The sequence below is a fragment of the Dermacentor silvarum genome, chromosome 3 (genome assembly GCF_013339745.2).
Source record: "Dermacentor silvarum isolate Dsil-2018 chromosome 3, BIME_Dsil_1.4, whole genome shotgun sequence".
Classification (NCBI taxonomy): Eukaryota; Metazoa; Arthropoda; class Arachnida; order Ixodida; family Ixodidae; genus Dermacentor; species Dermacentor silvarum.
Window position 1 is genome coordinate 176498853 of NC_051156.1, and position 20440 is coordinate 176519292.

The 20440-nt window shown below is 44.9% G+C and overlaps 1 protein-coding gene across 1 annotated transcript in view; it reads left to right on the forward strand.

Moving 5' to 3' along the window:
• Positions 1-19714, forward strand: part of LOC119445044 (loricrin-like) — a 432039-nt gene extending 412325 nt beyond the window's left edge. Inside the window, exons 4-16 of the mRNA XM_049664850.1 lie at positions 1097-1138; positions 1717-1779; positions 1974-2021; positions 5032-5079; positions 8518-8580; positions 10182-10229; positions 10526-10573; positions 11463-11510; positions 13681-13728; positions 15633-15680; positions 16678-16725; positions 18288-18335; positions 19662-19714. Coding sequence (XP_049520807.1) covers positions 8565-8580; positions 10182-10229; positions 10526-10573; positions 11463-11510; positions 13681-13728; positions 15633-15680; positions 16678-16725; positions 18288-18335; positions 19662-19714 — 405 coding nt within the window. The 5' untranslated portion in view covers positions 1097-1138; positions 1717-1779; positions 1974-2021; positions 5032-5079; positions 8518-8564. The remainder of the gene's footprint in view (positions 1-1096; positions 1139-1716; positions 1780-1973; positions 2022-5031; positions 5080-8517; positions 8581-10181; positions 10230-10525; positions 10574-11462; positions 11511-13680; positions 13729-15632; positions 15681-16677; positions 16726-18287; positions 18336-19661) is intronic.
• Positions 19715-20440: the final 726 nt, after the last annotated feature.

The window sequence follows — 20440 nt, forward strand, 5'->3', positions numbered from 1 at the left end:
GGTTTTGTCCAGCCATGACCCGGTAAGTGTGGAGGCGCAGCTTGGCCGTGACGTCACCGGGCAGATAAAGCTCGGAGCCAGCGTGACGACGGCGGCAGAACTCTCGTTGACTCTTTGGCGAGAACATGTAGCCTTGACATGGGACGACCAAAGAATATCCGGAGACCCGAAGAAGAAGCCGCTCATCGTGAAGCGCATCAAACAGCCAAGCGAGAATCTGCGCCTCGGTGGCGAGCCGATTCGGAATACCATGCCTAGCAGCACTTAACATTTCCTAGCAAAACTTAGCCAAGCCTAGTAAAACCTCGAAGAACCTAGGTCGATCACGAGCTCCGCTGTTTACTCCAGCCTTGCTACACTAGAGCAAGCTGCCCACATTTTTTCAAATAATATTGTTTTAATAACTTACTGGATTAGTGGTGGTTCATAAGAAAATAAATTGTAAAAGCTTAGCTTTAACAGCGTCAACTTTAGATGCACGCCAAACATATAGGCAACGTATTTTCTGACTTCGGCGTGCCCGTCTAATGCCACGCATTGGCAATGTTGTTATATGTGTAAAGGCGCTTTTTGCGCGAGCGGCGTAGTCCTAGCGATGCGCTATAGAGAGACTGACCCACTAGAGAGCGCTGGTAAGGATGCCCCACTGCATCGTCCCTCTTCTTCTCTACATATGTGAAGTACTTCCACTTCCGCCAATATTTTCGCTCGGGGCTACATCATAGTCATCACTTAGCTTAAGAAGGACGATTCGACGCTGTGAGATACCAAGCGGGAAATAACGTCGAAAATGGAGGCAATCAGTAATTTAGAGCCAAAAACAAACTGCAAAGCACATTTCTCGCTTTAATAATGCCCCTAGTAGTTGCGTCTGAGGTGGAATCCAACTCATAAGCGACCATCGGACCACCTCTTTCTATCTTACATTTTGTATTTAGAGTTGACGTAGCTGCTGAAACCTTCTTTTGTCCATCCGTCAGCGTGGTGACTTCTCTTTCGAATGACACTTCCCGCTCTTCTGACTCTTGTTGGTGTAGTGAGACTGACTTTGCCAGAAGCGTAGTGTGAGCCGAATCCCCATTTTTATTTGTTGCAGGTTTCAGTTATGGAGCTGGAGCCTATGGTGGCACAACTTCAAGTGAGTTCCTAAATAGGCACAACCTGATGTAAGGTTAACAACTACGGTAATAAACGGTAAAATGTTCAGAAGTCGGACACGTGTGTGACAGCTGTTAGACGTTAAGAAATGTGACACGCTCTGTTCAGTTTCCATTGACAGCTGTTGTGTCTTAGTGCGCTTCATTTTAACTCCGCTTCGAAAATCCACAAACTACACCCATTGCCTTCAAGGACTGAAACAGAAGATTGTGGTCGAAAATAAATTGCAACGCTATCGACCTTACAACAAAAAGAAACGAACGTCATTTCTTTTTTTCTTTGTGTCCATCAGCCTCTGTACATGTTGATTTCATGTGAGGAGTGCGCCTCATATTAATGTAACCATCGTATACCTCTCGCTATGACATGCTTTGCCATAACTGTCCACCATGCATATTTGTTGCCCATACACTATTTCCATTGTGGTCGTTTTCGTGACGGCGGTATTTCCCACTCTGTTGACCGTTTTTTATCAATCACGTACGCATATACGTTTATCTAATGGCTTTAACACAGCAATGTGCGAACAGATCCAAAATTCCTTTTTTCCTGTTTCAGGTTCCGGCAGCCGTACCTTGGGTGGCGCAGGTGGAACATCGTCCATTGGCTCGAGTAGTTTAGGTGAGCGCGGCTGCCACATTCCAAATAATCCCAGCTTAGTAGCACGTTTCAGAAAATATGCCAATTAATGCTAAATCTTTCAGTGATGTGATAAGAATAGCTAAAATCAATTGAAAGGCTATTGCCTTTAGAATATCAAGAGATTCATTGATGCTCATTAGGAGTTGCTGATTAAAATTATTTTGCTGTTTCAGGTTACGGTGCAAGCAGTAGTGGAGTGGCCGGTACCTCGAGCGGCTCAGGTGAGTGTTGCCGCCACCATTGAAAGCAAAAACTCTTGATACTATGATTCAGTAAAATGATGCTGTAATAGATTCATTTATTACCTTCCTTAAGTAGTATGATTCTACTGTCCCCTAAAATGAAACTTGCACATATAAATGTACCTTTGTTATTGCTAAATACCGTTTGTCTATAGCTTCATATATTTAGTAGGCAACACATGTATGTTTCTTGCCTTTTTCTTATATGGAACATCGTCGCTCTGGGCACAATTTTTTATAAGTTTTCTTGTCTGTGTTCGTTTTTATACGTTACTTATTATCGGCATTAGCCTGCATCATCTATTACTCCATGCCTCTCAAAGCCTGTAAAGCACATTAAATGCACAAATAAATAAATAGTATTTTATTATTCGTAAATTTACATACCTGATGGCTTTTATCGAATGCTCAGTGCACGTCTGCATGAACTTCAACACACCATTTCCTTAAGCATCAAGCGCTATAGCCAATGACCCATGTGACTGCACTTATAACTCGAATGTCTATTCCTAAGCCTTGGTTATTTGCTTTTCAACCGTATTAACATTTTGCATATGGTCTGGTTACTTCTGTTGAGCCGTGCAAGTGAGTGCCCTCAGTTCAGGATCACACTCTGATGGTCTCTTTATATGGAAAGATCTATAAAATTTCAGTTTTTAAAATGGTGGTGCAAACGATGGTCGCACTCCACAATCATCATCATCATCATCAGCCTATATTTTATGTCCACTGCAGGACGAAGGCCTCTCCCTGCGATCTCCAATTACCCCTGTCTTGCGCTAGCGTATTCCAACTTGCGCCTGCAAATTTCCTAACTTCATTATCCCATCTGGTTTTCTGCCGACCTCGACTGCGCTTCCCTTCTCTTGGTATCCATTCTGTAACCCTAATGGTCCACCGGTTATCCATCCTACGCATTACATGGCCTGCCCAGCTCCATTTCTTCCGCTTAATGTCAACTAGAATATCGGCTATCCCCGTTTGTTCTCTGATCCACACCGCTCTCTTCTTGTCTCTTAACGTTAGTCCTAAGATTTTTCGTTCCATCGCTCTTTGTGCGGTCCTTAACTTGTTCTCGAGCTTCTTTGTTAACCTCCAAGTTTCTGCCCCATATGTTAGCACCGGTAGCATGCAATGATTCTACATTTTTCTTTTCAACGACAGTGGTAAGCTCCCAGTCAGCATTTGGTAATGCCTGCCGTATGCACTCCAACCCAATTTTATTCTTCTGTAAATTTCTTTCTCGTGATCAGGGTCACCTGTGATTAATTGACCAAGATAAACGTACTCCTTTACAGACTCTAGAGGCTGACTGGCGATCCTGAATTCTTGTTCCCTTGCCAGGCTATTGAACATTATCTTTGTCTTCTGCATATTCATCTTCAAGCCAATTCTTACACTTTCTCGATTAAGGTCCTCAATCATTTGTTGTAATTCGTCTCCATTGTTGCTGAATAGGACAATGTCATCTGCAAACCGAAGGTTGCTGAGATATTCGCCGTTGATCCTCACTCCTAAGCCTTCCCAGTCTAACAGCTTGAATACTTCTTCTAAGCATGCAGTGAATAGCATTGGAAAGATTGTGTCTCCTTGCCTGACCCCTTTCTTGATAGGTATCTTTCTACTTTTCTTGTGGAGAACCAAGGTAGCTGTGGAATCCTTGTAGATGTTTGCTAAGATATTCACGTATGCCTCCTGTACTCCTTGATTACGCAATGCCTCTATGACTGCTGGTATCTCTACTGAATCAAATGCCTTTTCATAATCTATGAAAGCCATGTAGAGAAGTTGATTGTACTCCGCAGATTTCTCGATTACCTGATTTATGACATGGGTATGATCCATCGTAGAATATCCCTTCCCGAAGCCAGCCTGTTCTCTTGGTTGGCTGAAGTCAAGTGTTGCCCTGATTCTATTGGAAATTATATTGGTGAATATTTTATACAATACTGAAAGCAAGCTAATGGCTCTATAATTCTTAAGTTCTTTAACGTCTCCTTTCTTATGGATTAGTATAATGTTGGCGTTCTTCCAGCTCTCTGGTACACATGAAGTTGTGAGGCATTGCGTATAAAGGGCCGCAAGCTTTTCAAGCATGATATGTCCACTCCACAATACTCATGCATAAATGACCATTGTTTAGGCAAATGGCAAAAAGAATCCATTCTTCCTAATTTCAATGAACTAAAAATTCGATGTTTTTATACGCAATTTACGCAGTCCTCAAACAGTGAATCTACATATCCTATATCCTAAGACATAGTCAGCCCCCCCCCCCCCCCCCCTCATCTCATCCACTGTTATTCCAGCTCACGCTACGGTTCCTAAATTTCGTTGAATTTGACTTGTTGCTCTCAACGTGCTGGTAACTGTATACTTTTTTTAGTTGTGTTCCCATTTCTTAGCGCACATACTTCAATATACGCACCATATCGACAGATTTGTCATGATAACGGTTACGGTTAGATTACGGTTAAATGACGGTTAGGTTATGGATAGGTTATGGTTAGGTTACGGTGCCACAGCGGGAGGAGACTCGAACTCCTCAATTAGCTTAGGTCAGTGCCGCTGCCACCTCGTAAATCCACAAAAAAAACTCATTCTAGACTTCGACAAACCCCTGCTCTAAATTAAAGGCGTTTGTAGTAGTGGTTCCAATAAAAGTTTTCAGCTTAAGTTAGTTTCGATGTGTTCTAAAGCAACAAAATAATACCACGTACTTCCGTTTACTTTTGCATGTCATGCCGCCGGTTGAGATAAGGTCCACATCATCCTCAACCGCATCAGCCGTAAAAACCGCATTAGCAAAACACTGTAGTTATGCTGCACACTTCTGTTCTCTGCTTTTACAACCCAAGTTTCTTCTGCATTATTCCCCTCACTGCTCTAAACCTACTCTGTTAATTGTGTCGTATCGTAGTGCCATTACCAATTTACTTTACTGCGCGAAGTAGGTCCAACACGCCGACGATTTGGTTTCCTTTTTCAGGCTACGGTAGCTCTTCTGGAGTAGCCTCAGGATCCGCAAGCAGCTCTGGTGAGTGTGGGTGTTTTCGTTTAAAGAAAGCGAATTACCGTTTGTTTCGATGGACGCTCAGCTTGGAAATTAAATTTCTGCAGAAGCGTGTCAACAGAATCTCAAGCTCCAGTCCCATTTTCTCCGCTATTTGCTTCTGGAGCGAAACGATGAACATCGGGAAGAGCATCTTTTGGCCGCCAGTCTCGTTGTCTCATCGTTGTACACCGTTCAAGTTTGCGCAGGATTGTAGAAGTTTTTCACAGCATTGAGGGCCATAGCATTCAGCACCAGCATTCAGGTCGGCGTGGCGTCGCGACAATGCCCTCCCCTCACGCAATACCTGGCGCGCTAAGGCAGCAACAGGTGGCGCTCTGCTCAGCCGAGGCGTGCTGCGACGTGGCGTCGTAGCCAATGGAAACTTGGTCGAGGCGCACTCGTGACGTGGCGTCGCAGCCAATGGCAATGCGAATTTAGGTGTCGTTTCGCTGCTACAGACGACAGACGCCGGCTATTTTGCTCAATAAGCCATTTGACGCTTTCGCATGAAAAATTATGCCTTCGACCACGTCAGTGGCAGTAGCCGAAAGCTGCTTAGTGTGCGAGGTAGCTAGCGTGGATGTCACATCTCTACTCTGGCAAATATTCCTAGACATACCGGATTGAATACACACACCTTTGACGCAATGCAAACAGCCGGTAGCATTGGTAAAAGTTTGAACACCCCTGGTTTACACAGTGGCCTTAAATGAAACACTGCTGGCAACGCCACACTTAAATTCGTGCTTCAGCTTGCCCTGGCATAAATTTTTGACAAGGTCTCTTCAGGGCTAATTGACGCTTTCCTTAGAAAAAGTGATTACATTTCTTTGCAAAAGTAAGTATGATGATTTTGGGAAGCGATGCACTCTTTCCCCTGATTCTTACATATGAACATAAAGTAGAAAGTAACGCTAGTAGAACAGTAGAGTGTTAGGAACGGGTTGGCGTTTCATCTCAGCGCTGCCATCCGTTGTTGCGGGTCGGTGATTATTCTGCCGCTGCTGCCAGTTGTTAGGAACGGGTTGTTGAGACTCGGGTAGCGTTTAGGCCGGTGAGCCTTCAGCCAAAGGGATGAGTACGTCCGGGAGTGAGAGCGAGAGAAAAAATGGTTTATTTTACATATTTACAGTGGCTCCAAATATCGAAGCCCACTCCATGGGGGAGTACTTTGAAAGTCTCAGCTCACTACATGTCTGAGCACATATCAGAACAGGTCAGGACACACCACTGCACCCAAGGTGTCTCCTTATAAAACATCGGTCTTCCCTAGTTGACCCGACTAGGGAATCAGATGACCTTGATGCGGCCAATCAGACGGGCCGTCTTGTTCGCTGAACTCCGCCTCCAATGTTGCACCTCCGAAGCAAGGACGAGGCAATCCGGAAACAGGGGTTTGACACTCCTTCCACGAAAGTCGGTGACCTGTTTCTTGCCCTCCGACGGTCATCTTGCCCGGGTCGGGAGAATGTCCTTTGCACTAATCCCCGCGTCTAACGAAGGGGGGCAAGCTTCGTGAGCTTCTAGGTGAGCTTTGTCCGAACGTCGCATGCCACTGTCGGGCCGCGTCGCCAAGTAGGCGGCCGCTGATGAAGGGGGTGGAATCGGGGGAAGCACTCAAAGAATGCGCACTGCCGAGTTGGGGCGCTTGTTTGCCTGTCTCGTCGGTGTCTGGCACTGTCGCCGTCTGAGCGACGCTCATGAAAGGGCCTGCCTCGATGGAAAACAATGAAAGAATGCGCCCGGCCGATTCGGGACGCAACAAGAGTAGTTCAACGGTAGTAGAATTAAGATATGAATCAGAATGAAATTATAAAATGGGACAAAAAGTCGTATAATTAGGAAGACTGCTGGATTGCTATAAGAGTGAGGGTTAGATGTAGGCTGGGATAAGAGGAATGATTGTATTCACCACCAAAGCGCTACTGCTTCAGGCACCAGAGTGAGTGGTGAACATTTAGCCCTGATTACTATCCTGCCTGTCCAGTTCTTTGTCTTGATCTTTGGCTTAATGAAGTCTAGGCTCTGACAAGCATATGTACTTGGAAATGTTTGACTGGTTTGCTGTCATCTTTGACAAAGAATCAGGGTGATGTCTCTCTTTGAGATTGCTAGAGCCGAAGAAGCTGGATGAGTGTTTGTTTGAATAAAATTCGGATGCAAAGTGATTGCATCGAAGAGCTCCTTTTTGCTTAAATGAACTTTGTCCACGCCTTGCCGAAAAGGGGGCCAATAAGTGTGAGAAAATATGGCAAAACTATAGTAAGGTCAGACTGAGATATCCATGCAATATTTTGTCGGGAAATGGAAAAGTTAACATTCACTCTAGTCCTTCTTTCACTCCGTTAAAGAAACTAGTGCTTACCGCCTAGGAAACACAGATTGAGTTTAGAACTATGTTTTAAAATAAAGCTTTACTTTCACTCCGTTAAAGAAACTAGTGCTTACCGCCTAGGAAACACCGATTGAGTTTAGAACGATGTTTTAAAATAAAGCTTTCTTTCTTTCCCATTTCTGATGCTGCTGGTTCAGTATCTCGCCGGATATACATTTAGATATATACATAACCGTACTACCCCCGCATTGGTGTTTCCACCAAAGCGACCTGAATTAGAATGTTCACCGACAAACCAGTGCCAGTGAGCGCACCTCTCTATTGCACAACAACAAAATCAATTTGGACATAGAATCCGCACATATAATGTTGGCTCGTAGGTTCCTGTATAACTCAGATATCTTAATGAAATACCTCATTACATTTAAATTATTGTTCAACTTGCTCAATATTTTTATGTTCAGGCTACTCCATTTTAGGGCCACTGTGTGTGGCGACTGCGCATGTGTTCATTCGTGGTCAATTCTCACGAATGTTAATGTGCACTGTATAGAAGGTTTTAACGCACTTACAATACGTGTCGCCCCTGTCTGTGCATGCACCTGTAGCATTATTCCTTCGACAAAGATCAAATACCACCATCATCATCGCGAAATCACTGCATTGAAGTTTATCCGCGAGCATCAGCCTGAAGTCACGTTTGTATTTTGGCACGGTTTGTCAACTGCGTAATGCGCAAACAGAAATATTAAGTGGGTTGGAGTTGTGAACTGTGTCATGGGGAAGCTTAAACATTGCACGGCGTTACACAATACATAGGACAGATATTGAGAAAATAATACGCATCTAATTCAGTAATAGATCATTTAATTAACCACCTAATAATTATACACGGCACATAGATTTCCACTTCTGCGTTTCATCTGATGTATTTTGTTTTGATATATGAAGTCTAACGTCCGAAATCAGTGGCACTCAGTAAGTCTAAGCTGCTTTGGTGTTTCTATTTCGCTACCCTTTTTCAACAAGTTTTGCCAGAACAGCATGCAAAATAGATTGTTTTCTTTCATGCTGCCCTGTTTTAGGTCATGGATCTGGTTCCCTTAGTGGCTTCACTGTAGGACTGCCTGGTATGATCGGTGGTTCAGGTGAGTAGCGGCCACTGCCGCGTCTAGGGAAAACATAACTTGTCCGGTATATGGAATTGATCGATACTCCTTGTAACTTTGTTAGCCAATTGTTGGGCAGCAAATGAAAGCTAATAAAATAAATTAACCAACAAACCTCACTTTTGCTCATTCGTAACCGTACCTGACGCAGCTCGAGAAAACTAACAGGCTTCTGTAGCCAATCCAGTATGACTACGACACTTGCTAGCTGAGTACGCTTCCTGAGAAAGGGGCCAGCTGCTCGTACCGGATGGCACTAAGTCGAAAATTGCCTTTCCTGCACGCCTTTGTGCTTCACTGAGCGATCGTTGGAGTTCATTCATGGCAAGCGCAATTTTCAACACGAGTCTAGTGACCGAACTCGCTGCTCCCGATTACTTTCCTGCGTGTCGGTATCCGCGACACCAAGGTAAGAAAGTAACGACGACAGGGATGACTATACCACATGACTAGCAGACTGTTGATATGCATAGCAGACAATGTGCATTTAAGCTTAAGCCTCCGAGGTACATAAGCAAATGAGCTCAAAAATTATCAATATATTATACTTACTTTTCTTTATTTGGACCTTCTAAAGCACAATAGAACACGTTTCAAAAATACATTTTATTGTGACAGCAATTATACGGACACTCCAGGCGCATTTCTGCCGCCGCCGTCGCCGTGATGTTCCACATAAGGCCCAGGTTATTGAGTAATATGTGTTCATGTTGTGCGCGCCTGACACCATGTTTGTTTATTCAGCTAGTAAGCGAAAATGTACGAGTTTATACAGCCGATAAAGCTACTGCCCTTGCTTCGTAGAGCTGTCTACTAATTTGCTATCACAATCGATGCTTCGCCTTTCGGGTGAAACTGCTAAATTATTGAATAGCTTGCATGTTACTCTCTGGAACAGATCTGTCCCTATGTGCCTTAAGGGAACCAAACCTTTGCGCGCGCTTTCTAGCTACTTCCACCTTGAACCTCTATCAAACAATTTCTTGCTGTAGTGAAGCACAAGTGAACATTGCAAATGTTGCAGCAGGGAAATAGGACGGATTTCATGCTTTTACTTAGCACAATTCACGCGCTTCTTCAAAGCGGGGGCTTTTGTAATTTGGTGTTTGGGAGCTTCTGGCCTTGGCGGCGTTTTTATGCGCCTGCAAATGTGCCAAAGACACGATTTCTCGCTTCGTGATGATAACACACCAAGGTGAAGGAGAAGTAGACAAGCAATCACAGTAGGATGGAAGCGAAATAATTAAGACTGGGCGAACAAGGTAAGCCTCAAACTGGAGACAACGTCGGCACAAGATCTTTGTCATGCTGCGCCCCCCCTTTTTCGCCCCACTTTTGAACAGTACAGGTGAATATGTGTGTTTACTTGTTTTGTTTACCTTTACCAGCCATAAAAAGATTGAATCTTTAGAGCGCGGTTCAGGAAGCCTCTCATTATACTTCCCCGGGGTCGAATTATTCTTCCATAACACTTCAATTTTTGAGTACTTCTCAATATTTGCGCATATACTATCAAGATGCTATGAATTCTTGATGCACGCAATATGCGTAGAAGATCAAAAATACCTTCCATTTTTCAGGTGTCAGTGGCTCTCTTGGAGGAGCGTCGGGTACCTGGGGTGGTTCAAGTGAGTGATTTTTTTTTCCTAAGGCTACTAACATTTCTAGTCCGATAAGTACCCGCTGTTATTATTAGCTAGCGGTGGTTGCGTAGATCATACAGGTAAATTACCATAATCGAGTTTCGTGAGTTAGCGTTTTACAGTGGACGTGAACAGGCAATGTTCCTGTTATGATAAATTTCAGGGACGAAGTATCCCTTATTTATTTACTACATCGACTTTTAAATGTCCACTGAATTCTGGCAATACCGTTAACGTGCATGCCTGAATGCGCACTATTAAATGTGTGTTCCTCATTTCAGGTCATGCTGGCTCTGCTGGAGTAGGATCGGATACCTCGGGTAGCTCAGGTAAATTCTGCTTTCTCAACTAAAGGCAACGATCATTGCTACTGTAAATAAATAAATGTCGCTATAGTATTCCTGCACTCGTTGTAGAGGTTTTTATGAAATTGAACACCGCCGTTTTTTAAGAGTAAGGAAACCACTATAGCTTTAGTGCACACTTTCGTGCGGTATCGATTATAGTGACCATCTACTCTAGAAATATTCGTATTAGAGGAACGAAACTTAAATCAAGAAGTCGTTCAGAATTGGGGTGACGACATGCTAGAAGGCAAAGGATGATGATGGCGATGGTTATCATGATCGTGGTAGTTAATGTCGTATGGTTTCAATCAGGCTGGCGACAAATAGTCAGCTAGCCAGTGTGAGCTGCGTATACGTGTGTCCATACCGCAATTGGGGATTCTCTTTATCTCGTAAACTTACAAAAGCGTCCGACAATCCCGTCCACATCCTTACTATTTTTTGTTTCTCCAGTACCTTAATTGTTTCCTGCTGATCTCCACTGCTGACCATCTGACGCTCTCATCAGCTTGGAACACCAGCGTTTCTCTAAGCTAGAGAATAATCAGTAAATCAATCAATCATTTAAATACCGTGCCCAGGAAAAGCCACGAGATGGGAGTGCGGGCGCACACATGCATAAAAGAACGGCAGGGGACTATCAGTAAAAATATGAATAGAAATACCTATCTCGAATAAAAAGAGTACATACAACAAGGCGCAAAACAAATGCAAAAGAAAAAAGTCACAGTTTCGCCTGAAAGGCGGAGCATCGATTGCGATAGCAAATTTTTGAATACTTCCCCATTTTTACGCATAAACTATCAAGATTCTATCAATTCTTGATGCGCGCAATAAGCGTAGAAGATCAAAAATGTCTTCCATTTTTCAGGTGTCAGTGGCTCTCTTGGAGGAGTGTCGGGTACGTGGGGTGGTTCAAGTGAGTGCTTTTTATTTCCTTTAGGTAACTAATATTGCTAGTCCGATAAGAAACCTTTCTTATTATTTGCACACTCGTAGTAGTCGTTCAAATCATTTTCAATACAAGTTTTTGGTTTTTGCGATGCAATGAAGCAGAAATTAAATTTATTGTTAAGGCGAAATGTTTTTATCTCCCCTGTCCTGCCTCGAGCATTAATGTGTGTAATCTACCCTACGCGCAGACCCTTGAGATGAAATATCTCAACCGTCCTCTTTAAGTCAAAATTCTTTTTTGACATGCTTCGTAAGTCAAAATTCGGCCGTCGCCGTCATCGTCGCCGTCGCTGTGAGGTTCTGTATAAAGTCCAACGGTGATAAGATCGTCTCTATGCGCCGTATACTCTATGTACGAGTGAAAGTGCGCGAGGGGAGCCTACTGGAAACGCGGAGTCTTCCGTTGTGTGACAGACCGTGGGGGGGGGGGGGGGGAGGGAGAGCGGCGTGCCGGCGTTGTTTTCCAACAACTTCGTATTTCACCACCGCGCGCAAGGGGAACCGGCGATCACGGCTCAATCTCGAACGCGCAGAGAGACACACGGGGAGGAAAAGCTGGAGGAAGGGAGGGGGGGCGGGGGGGGCGGGGGGGGGGGTTATGCTCCGGAGCTAACTGCGTACTTTGCGCGGTCGCGCGCGCCTTATCTTGAAAGCGATGTGCAGGCGGCTCATACCTTTGTGCGTGTGGTGTTCTCGTCGCTCAGTTTGCGTAGGCAGCAGTAGACAGCACGAAGGTCACTTTGCTCGCCGCTTGTGCCGCGTTTCCTCACGCCAGCATTTTGACAGAGAGTTTCCGCCGTCATCGAGTGGGATGTGTTCATGTTTGCCTGTTCGCGCAGACGCTATGCTTGTTAATTTCGTTCGCAAGCGAATATTTCCAAGTTTATACGGCCGATAAAACTACTATCCTTACTTCGTATAGCTGTCTACTAATTTGCTATCGCAATCGATGCTTCGCCGTTCGGGCGAAACTGCGGCTTTTCTTATTGGTAAATCGTATGTGGAAACATTTTGGTGCGTTTAGATTCAATTGTCAGTCAACACACCAAGAGGAAACTTCTCGGGATTTGGACCGCAATACAGCAATGTCACTAACGCATTTCACCGGATAATCCAATACACAGTCACCTGCATGAAATCGAACTGCTGATTTCAGGCCAGTTGGAAAATCATTATAGAAAATCAAGAACAGCAGACAACCTAAAACTCAGCTCTGTAGATACTACACCTGCGGATGATGAGGCCGCACCATTTATAAACACACACCGGTCGGTCAGATAGTCTTTCAGACATGCTAACACGGATTCTGGAATTCTTTTAAGCGATAACTTGAAAGAAGGAGGTAATGCGGCACGACCTCAAACGCATTCTTATATTCTTTGGATGAGGAGCTGCGAAGTCCATGTTCTTCCAAAGTTGTTGCACCAGAAGGTTAGTTAGAAAGTTGTATCAGAAACATTACAACATGATTTTTTTCAACGCATTATCCCTGGTTTCGTCGTGAACGGCAACCACACCATTGCTGTAGCAGAAAACATTCATTCTAGGACACGGATCAGGAGTGCGCACACCAATCTTAAAATGAATTCAAAAAATATAATCATTTTTAACGAAACCTATATATTTTTATAAGTGAAATTATGGGGTTTTACGTGCCAAAACCACGATATGATTATGAGGCACGCCGTAGTGGGGGACTCCGGAAATTTGGACCACCTGGGGTTCTTTAACGTGCAGCTAAATCTAAGTACACGGGTGTTTTCGCATTTCGCCCCCATCGAAATGCGGCTGCCGTGGCCGGGATTCGATCCCGCGACCTCGTGCTCATCAGCCCAACACCATAGCTACTGAGTAACCACGGCGGGTTATATATATATAAATGAAATAAAGGACCCGGTGGCATACTCTTTCCATCTTCTCTAGTTTGGTCCCATTTAAGCCTACCCACTTAAACAGCTCTCAGTTATGTATCAGTACATCTAGAAACTAGCATAATAGCTATGCTTTATTATTTGAAATTGTAAAACAACGCACAACGACCGGAGACCCGACGAAAATAGCCACAGACACAGCGCTCACAGATGCTTTATTTGCGGTATGCGCAGCATGAGAACAATTTTCTTTCCCTGCCGCAGGCTATGGTGTATCTCTTGGAGGAACTTCTGGTTCTGCGAGCAGCTCAGGTGAGTGCGGCATTCCGCGCATAAAGAATGCAAAGCTAGATGCTTTATTTGCGTTAATACGCGTATAACATAGAGGTGCTTAAGGAGGTCACGATATTTTAAATTCGGACTTCACTATTATTGTGAAGTCCACTGTATTCAGAAACAAGAAAGAAAACTTGAGTGGTGATTTGCCGGCAAAGTGATAGAAATGCGTTTGCATTACGTCGCACGTCTTTGAGGTCTCCGAGCCATGATTTAAACAGCGTTCACACGTTGCAAAGTGTTCAAGTTCTCACTCGACACAGGGCCTGCCTCATAGAGGAGCGAAGTGCAACTGACGAAGGTGGGGACAGGCCACCGTAAGTTGGACCACACGCACACACCCACACGCACACACCCACGCATATCTGTGGGTGTGTGCGTGTGCCTGTGTGTGCACCATTAGAGTTACAGAATGGATACTGAGAGAAGAGAAGCGCAGTCGAGGACGGCAGAAAACTAGGTGGAGTGATGAAGTGGAGTGATGAATTTGCAGGCACAAGTTTGAATCAGCTAGCGCAAGACAGGGGTAATTGGAGATCATAGGGAGAGGGCTTCGTCCTGCAGTGGACATAAATATAGGCTGATGATGATGATGAATATTGTACATAAACTTGCACATTTGATGGGCTTTCCCCAGAAACTTTACACGGACACCTGAACCTCTGTAGCCGCCTTTTCAACATCAGGCGACCCAGTTCCTTTATTCTGCACCCTGTTTTTGCCACTAAAGCGAGTGCTTATTAGACATCGATTTTTTATTGCGATACCAATTATATGGACACTTCAACCGGATTTCTGCCGTCGGCGTCGCCGTCGCCGTCGCCGTGAGGTTCCCTATAGATAAAATCTTCGTCGCGCGCCGGATGCCCGAGCGGAAGCGTGCGGGGACACGCGCTATCACGGAGAGCGAACGCACTCAATCTCCCACGCGCAAGCAAGGAAGCGGGAAGCCAGCACCGGAGGGAGCGGGGGGGGGGGGGGGGGGGGGGGCACTTCTACTCTGCCAACAACTGCGCTCGTCGCTCGCCCGCACAGTCTCTTATCTCCACATGGCTCTGACCTTTATGCGCCGTGCATTCGCCGCTCAGTTTCCGTTGAAGCGATAGACCGCACGTACCTTCGCCCGCTGCTGCGGCGTATGCGCTTGCTGCCAGCATTTTGACAGTCGTTGTCTGCAGTCATTCAGTGTGATCTATTCATGTTTGTTTGTGCGCGCTCACACCACGCTTGTTCAATCAGTTAGTAATAGTCCGGCCACATTTTCCAACGCACGCTACCCATGTAATGCTGCCCGGGTCGGCAGTGCAGCGCTACAGGTGTGTCCCTTCGCACGCACTGCCCACGGGAAGCGCTTCTCATCAACACCACCGTTTCACACGCGCCTTCTCGTGGTCATCGAGTCTCTCTTCATGTCGGTCTACTTACGCCGCAGCACACCTGCTTACTTAATCAGCTCATGTTTACTACAATTCATATAGCTACCAAAGCCGCTCACCTTACTTCGTATGACATTGCTGTGTTGCCATCGCATTCATTGCTTCGCCCTTAGGGCGAAACTGTGACATTTTTTCACCTAATCCTTTCAATGCGCTATCATTTTTATGCCTCGTGAATCGTGCCCAAGATCCCCAGCATTCATGACAGTGTGCCTTAAATGGCGCACTATTTTTGTTTTAAGCATCTTTTTTTCGCGAGGCACAATACAACTCATAAGGTTTGCTTAGGTGTCCTCGGATTTTTTTTTTTTTTTCACATCAAGTGTAGGGTCACATGATGCCTACCTGGTCTACCCCCGTGCCTTTTTTTTTCCTGATTGGTGTATCTCTCTTTCAAATGCAGGGAATATGTAAAGCAGAGTAAATTTCTCTTTCCTATTTCAGGCCACGGTGGCTCTGCTGGAGAAGCGTCGGGTACCTTTGGAAGCTCAGGTGATTACTGATCTCTCCGCTTAACACGAGAAACACGGCCAGCCCCGTTAATAAATACTGCTGCAATATTTATGCACTGAAACGTACGCATGAAAATCAAATTAACCCTGTTTATGACAATGGGACATATACGTCTTATTTTGCCATGTGGCGAAAATGTCCAAGTGGGGGCACGTACATCATTTGTTTGGTGCTACCTTGGATCTAAAGGTTTCAACAATTTATGCGACAACTATTTTGGGGAGTGGGGACTAAGTGAAGACAAGCGTGCACGAGCTAGCAAAATTACTTTCATTATCGGAACACTTCGTGCATTTGGGCTACATTTGCTCGCGAGAAGGAAGTGCTCAAGTTTCCCGGTAAGTTATACTCATTTCCTGTTTTTTAAATCCACACCTTTAACTCGCAATAATCGTCATTTTTGTATCTCTGTATCTTTAGGCGCTAACTAGTCCCCGAAACTGTCCCTAATTAATGAATAGCGGAAACATGCTCTGCGCAAGAAGGCGCTAATGCCATTGGTGCTCAACTCATAGGCGAGAACAGCGCACATACAGTACTTTTGCATCATTCGCCACTCAGTATGGTAACTTACGAAAGTCGATTATGTAGCTTAAACTCTGTGGTCTGTGTGACGAAGAGTGCGATGTTTCTGTGCTTTCTTAAGCAAAGAGGCGTTGCATTTTTTTACGGCCAACGCTATTTATTTTCAATGCCTTTCCCTCTCACCTCCATCTTTACACGCTAGCCCTATTTGTGCCAGCATTTTTCATTGCCCAGATCTATACGCATAAACTGCCATAATCGAGTTTCGTAAATTAGCGTTTCTCAGTTGCCGTGATGAGGCAATCTTCCTGTTGTAATAGATTTAATGACCGAAGTATCCTGTATTCAATTTATTTACTACTTCAACCTTTAAGTGTCTGCTCAGTTCTGCAAATAACCGTTATTGTGCATGACTGAATGCATGCTATCAAATGTGTGTTCCTTATTTCAGGCCACGCTGGCTCTGCTGGAGCAGGATCGGGTACCTCGGGAAGCTCAGGTATGTACTGCTTTTATTGCGATAGCAATCATATGGACACTCCAGGCGCATTTCGGCCGTCGCCGTCGTCATCGCCGTGAGGTTCCGTATAAAGTCCACGGGCGACGAAATCGTCGCCGCGCACCGAATACTCCATGTGCGAATGAAAGCGTGCGAGGGTAAGCCGGCGATCGCGGCTCAATCTCGCGCACGCAAAAGCGGAGAGGGAGAAGGAAGCGCGCCGTCTGTCATTCGCGCGCAGCGCTCCGGAGGCACGGAAGGGTTGGTGTGGGGGCGCGTTTTCACTCCGGGCCACGCGAGCGACCGCGCACGCCCGCCGGGCCGCAAGGCTCCGGACTAAAGGCGGGGACTACGCTGCGCGCTCCCGCCCGGGCGGCTGTACCTTGAAAGCCATCTGCAGCGGGGACAGAGTCCTTCCTCCCTGCGCTGTGTTTTGGCGGCTTAGTTCACGCTGATGCGAGCGGCGGGACGAAGGTCAATTCGCTCGCTGCTTCTGCCACGTTTACTCACTACAGCGTTTTGACAGCGAGTTTCAGCGGTCAACAAGTAAGATGCGTTCATGTTCGCTCTTGCACGCGTTACCCATGCTTGTTAATTTAGTTAGTATGCCTATATTACAAGTTTGTACAGCCGATAAATCTACTCTCCTTTGCTATCGTAAACGATGCTTGGCCTTTCGGGCGATACTGTGAATTTTTTTCCGCTCAAGGCAACGATCGTTGATGCTGCAAATAAATGAATGGCGCTATAGCATTCGTGAACTCACTGTAGTGGGTTTCATGAAGTTGAACACCACCGTTTTCCAAAGGTAATGAAACCATTTTTTTTCTACAGTGAACAGATCCATGCGGTATCGATTAGAGTGAACATGTACATTAGAAATCTTCTTATGAGAGGCAGGAAACTTAAGACGCCTTTCAGAACTGGGGTGACCACGAGCTAGAACGCGAACCATGATGGTAATGATAGCTATAATGATCATGGTAGCTAATGGCGTCCCTTTTCAATCGAGCTGGCAACAAATTGTCAGCTAGCCAGTTTTAGCAGCGTATGTGTGTTCACACCACAATTGCGGATTCTCTTTATCTCGTAACTATACATAAGCGTCCGACAATCCCGTCCACAATCTTCACTGTTTTTTTTTCTCCAATACTTGATTCTTGCTGATCTCCACCGCTGACCACCTGACGCTCTCATAAGCCTTTGATCTCCAGCGTTACTCTAAGCTAGATAATAATTAATCAATCAATCAATTATATACCGTGCCCAGGAACAACCATGAGGTCTGACGGCTGGCGCACGCGTACATAAAACTATGACTCAGGGGAATATCAGTAAAAAATTATAAAAATAACAATCTCGAAACGAAGAGTATACATACAAAAATGCGCAAGGTGAATACAAAAGCAAAAATGTCGCAGTTTTGCCCGGAAGTCAAAGCATTGATTGCGATAGCAAATTTTGGAATATTTCCAGATGTGTGCGCATATACTATCAAGATGCTACCTATTATTGATGTACACAATATGTGAAGAAGATCAACAATGTCTTCCATTTTTCAGGTGTCGGTGGCTCTCTTGGAGGAGCATCGGGTACCTCGGGCGGTTCAAGTGAGGTTTTTTTTTTTTCTTAAGCCAACAGTACAAGTCTGATAAGTACCCATTGTTATTATTTGCTCACTCCTAGTGGTGATTAAATCATTTTAAATACAAGTTTTGATTTCGATGCAATGAAGCCGAAATTAATTTTTTTTTTCTTACAGCGAAATGTTTTTATCTCACCTGTCCTCTCTCCTTCATAAGTATGTATAACCCTATCGTTCACGCAGACCATAGAGTTGAAATATCTCAATCATCCTCCGTAAGTCGAAGTTCTTTAACCCGTGGTACTTGTTGACCTCACGGCATTTGTGAGTTAATTGCCAAATATAGTAAGCAACGTTAGCATGGATTCTTGAATGTTTAATATTCATTAACGCTTGACGCCGTTGACAAGCTTCTAATATGGCACTACAAATCACAAAACAGACCTTTACCACCCCCGAACCCTTACCCCATCTTTCAGTAACTGGCATATTTCATCAGCCCAGCGCTAAACAAAATACCACTTGCGAGACCGTAGACTTGGCTGGTCTTGGCTGATTTACATCCCTGAACAAATAATATATTACAGTGAAGCTGTTATAGGGTAGGTTCCAGGAGATCGCGTCCGGCAACTGAAGTAGATAGATAGACCGGGAGTAGATCAACAATTTCAGCTCCATGTGCGTGGTGGTTTGGCTCCATGTGCACGGCGTTTTCCCGCCAGTTAAGCCTTAGCACAGGTGTCAAAACAATGATGGATGGCCCAGTGTTATACCTATCGCCACTGCTGATGCCTCTTTGACAAGTGTCGCGTGGCTCGGTGGCGGCACGTCCCACCAGTCGTTGTGCCCCTTTGTCCCGTAACGTATAGACCGCGCTAGCGCTGTTATCAGCAGTTGCCCTTTGGACTCGCTATGTGAGGGACGCTCGTTCAACCACATCTTCCAGGATCCTGACGTCAGGATCTTGACGATGCCGTGCAGAGTGCCGCGGCTATGAACGCTGTGACTCATACGCTAGTCTATGACGATTGGGTGAACTCAGCGCAGCAAACGCACTACTTGGCCATCGCGCCGGGCGAAACCACCACCGGGGTTCGGTGGTGGTGTTTCTGGAATGCAGCGTCCGTGATCTTAAACCACCATCGCCGCCTTCTCGAACATATGCAGACGCTATCAACTATGCCCCCTTTTTCTTACCAACTTCTGCGACTCACACGTCTGCTTCATATATTTCTCGATACTAAACAATTGCGGTAGAGAAAGTTTAATTTCTGAATGTCTGCAGCCGACCGTCCCAATATATATTAACTATAGCATGCTTGACTGTTCACCATATGTGCACTTATTACAGATTATGGCGGCAGTGGTGGAGCATCGCTGGATGGTTCGGGTGGCTCAGGTTAGTACATCTGGGACTGCGTAAATCAGCGCTAATCACTAATATCCCTAACATGCCTTTATAACACAATATTACTATCAACGCGCCTACAGAACTTCCTAGTGCCAAATTTAACGCATTACCATTTTTCAGAAATTTACCATTTCCTAGCAGCAACGAAACAAAAATGATTTTTTCTCCCCTACCAGCACTATGCAATGTATGGTGCGCAGGCCGGTGGAAACAGGAAGCAATCCTCGCTGACTTTATTATATGGTATTTAGGAGATATTGACGCCTTTAATTGGCGCCGGCTACTCCTTTTCACATAGAGGTATGAAAGAAAAAAAAAACAATGAACCTACACGCATTAAATTAAATGTCAACTCCAAATCACAATAACACAAAATCCAATCACATAAGTGCACTAATACCACACTAATACTGATAGTCAAATCAGAAACACACCAACACAAGGTTCAGTCACAAAGGCGCATTAAGTTAAACACAAAATCCAGTCACATAAGTACACTAATGTCACACTAAAACTGAAAGTCCGCTCAGAAAAAGCGCACACAAAGTTCGGTCACATAGCTGCACTAAAGTAAACACAAAGTCCGGTCACGTAATTATACTAAAATCACGGCACATAAGATAGCATGGATTCGATTCAAAGGAAAGTACATGAGCCAGGTGTGAATTGACCATAGAGTGAGTTTATCACAGATAAACACTCTTTTCAATAGTTTCCGA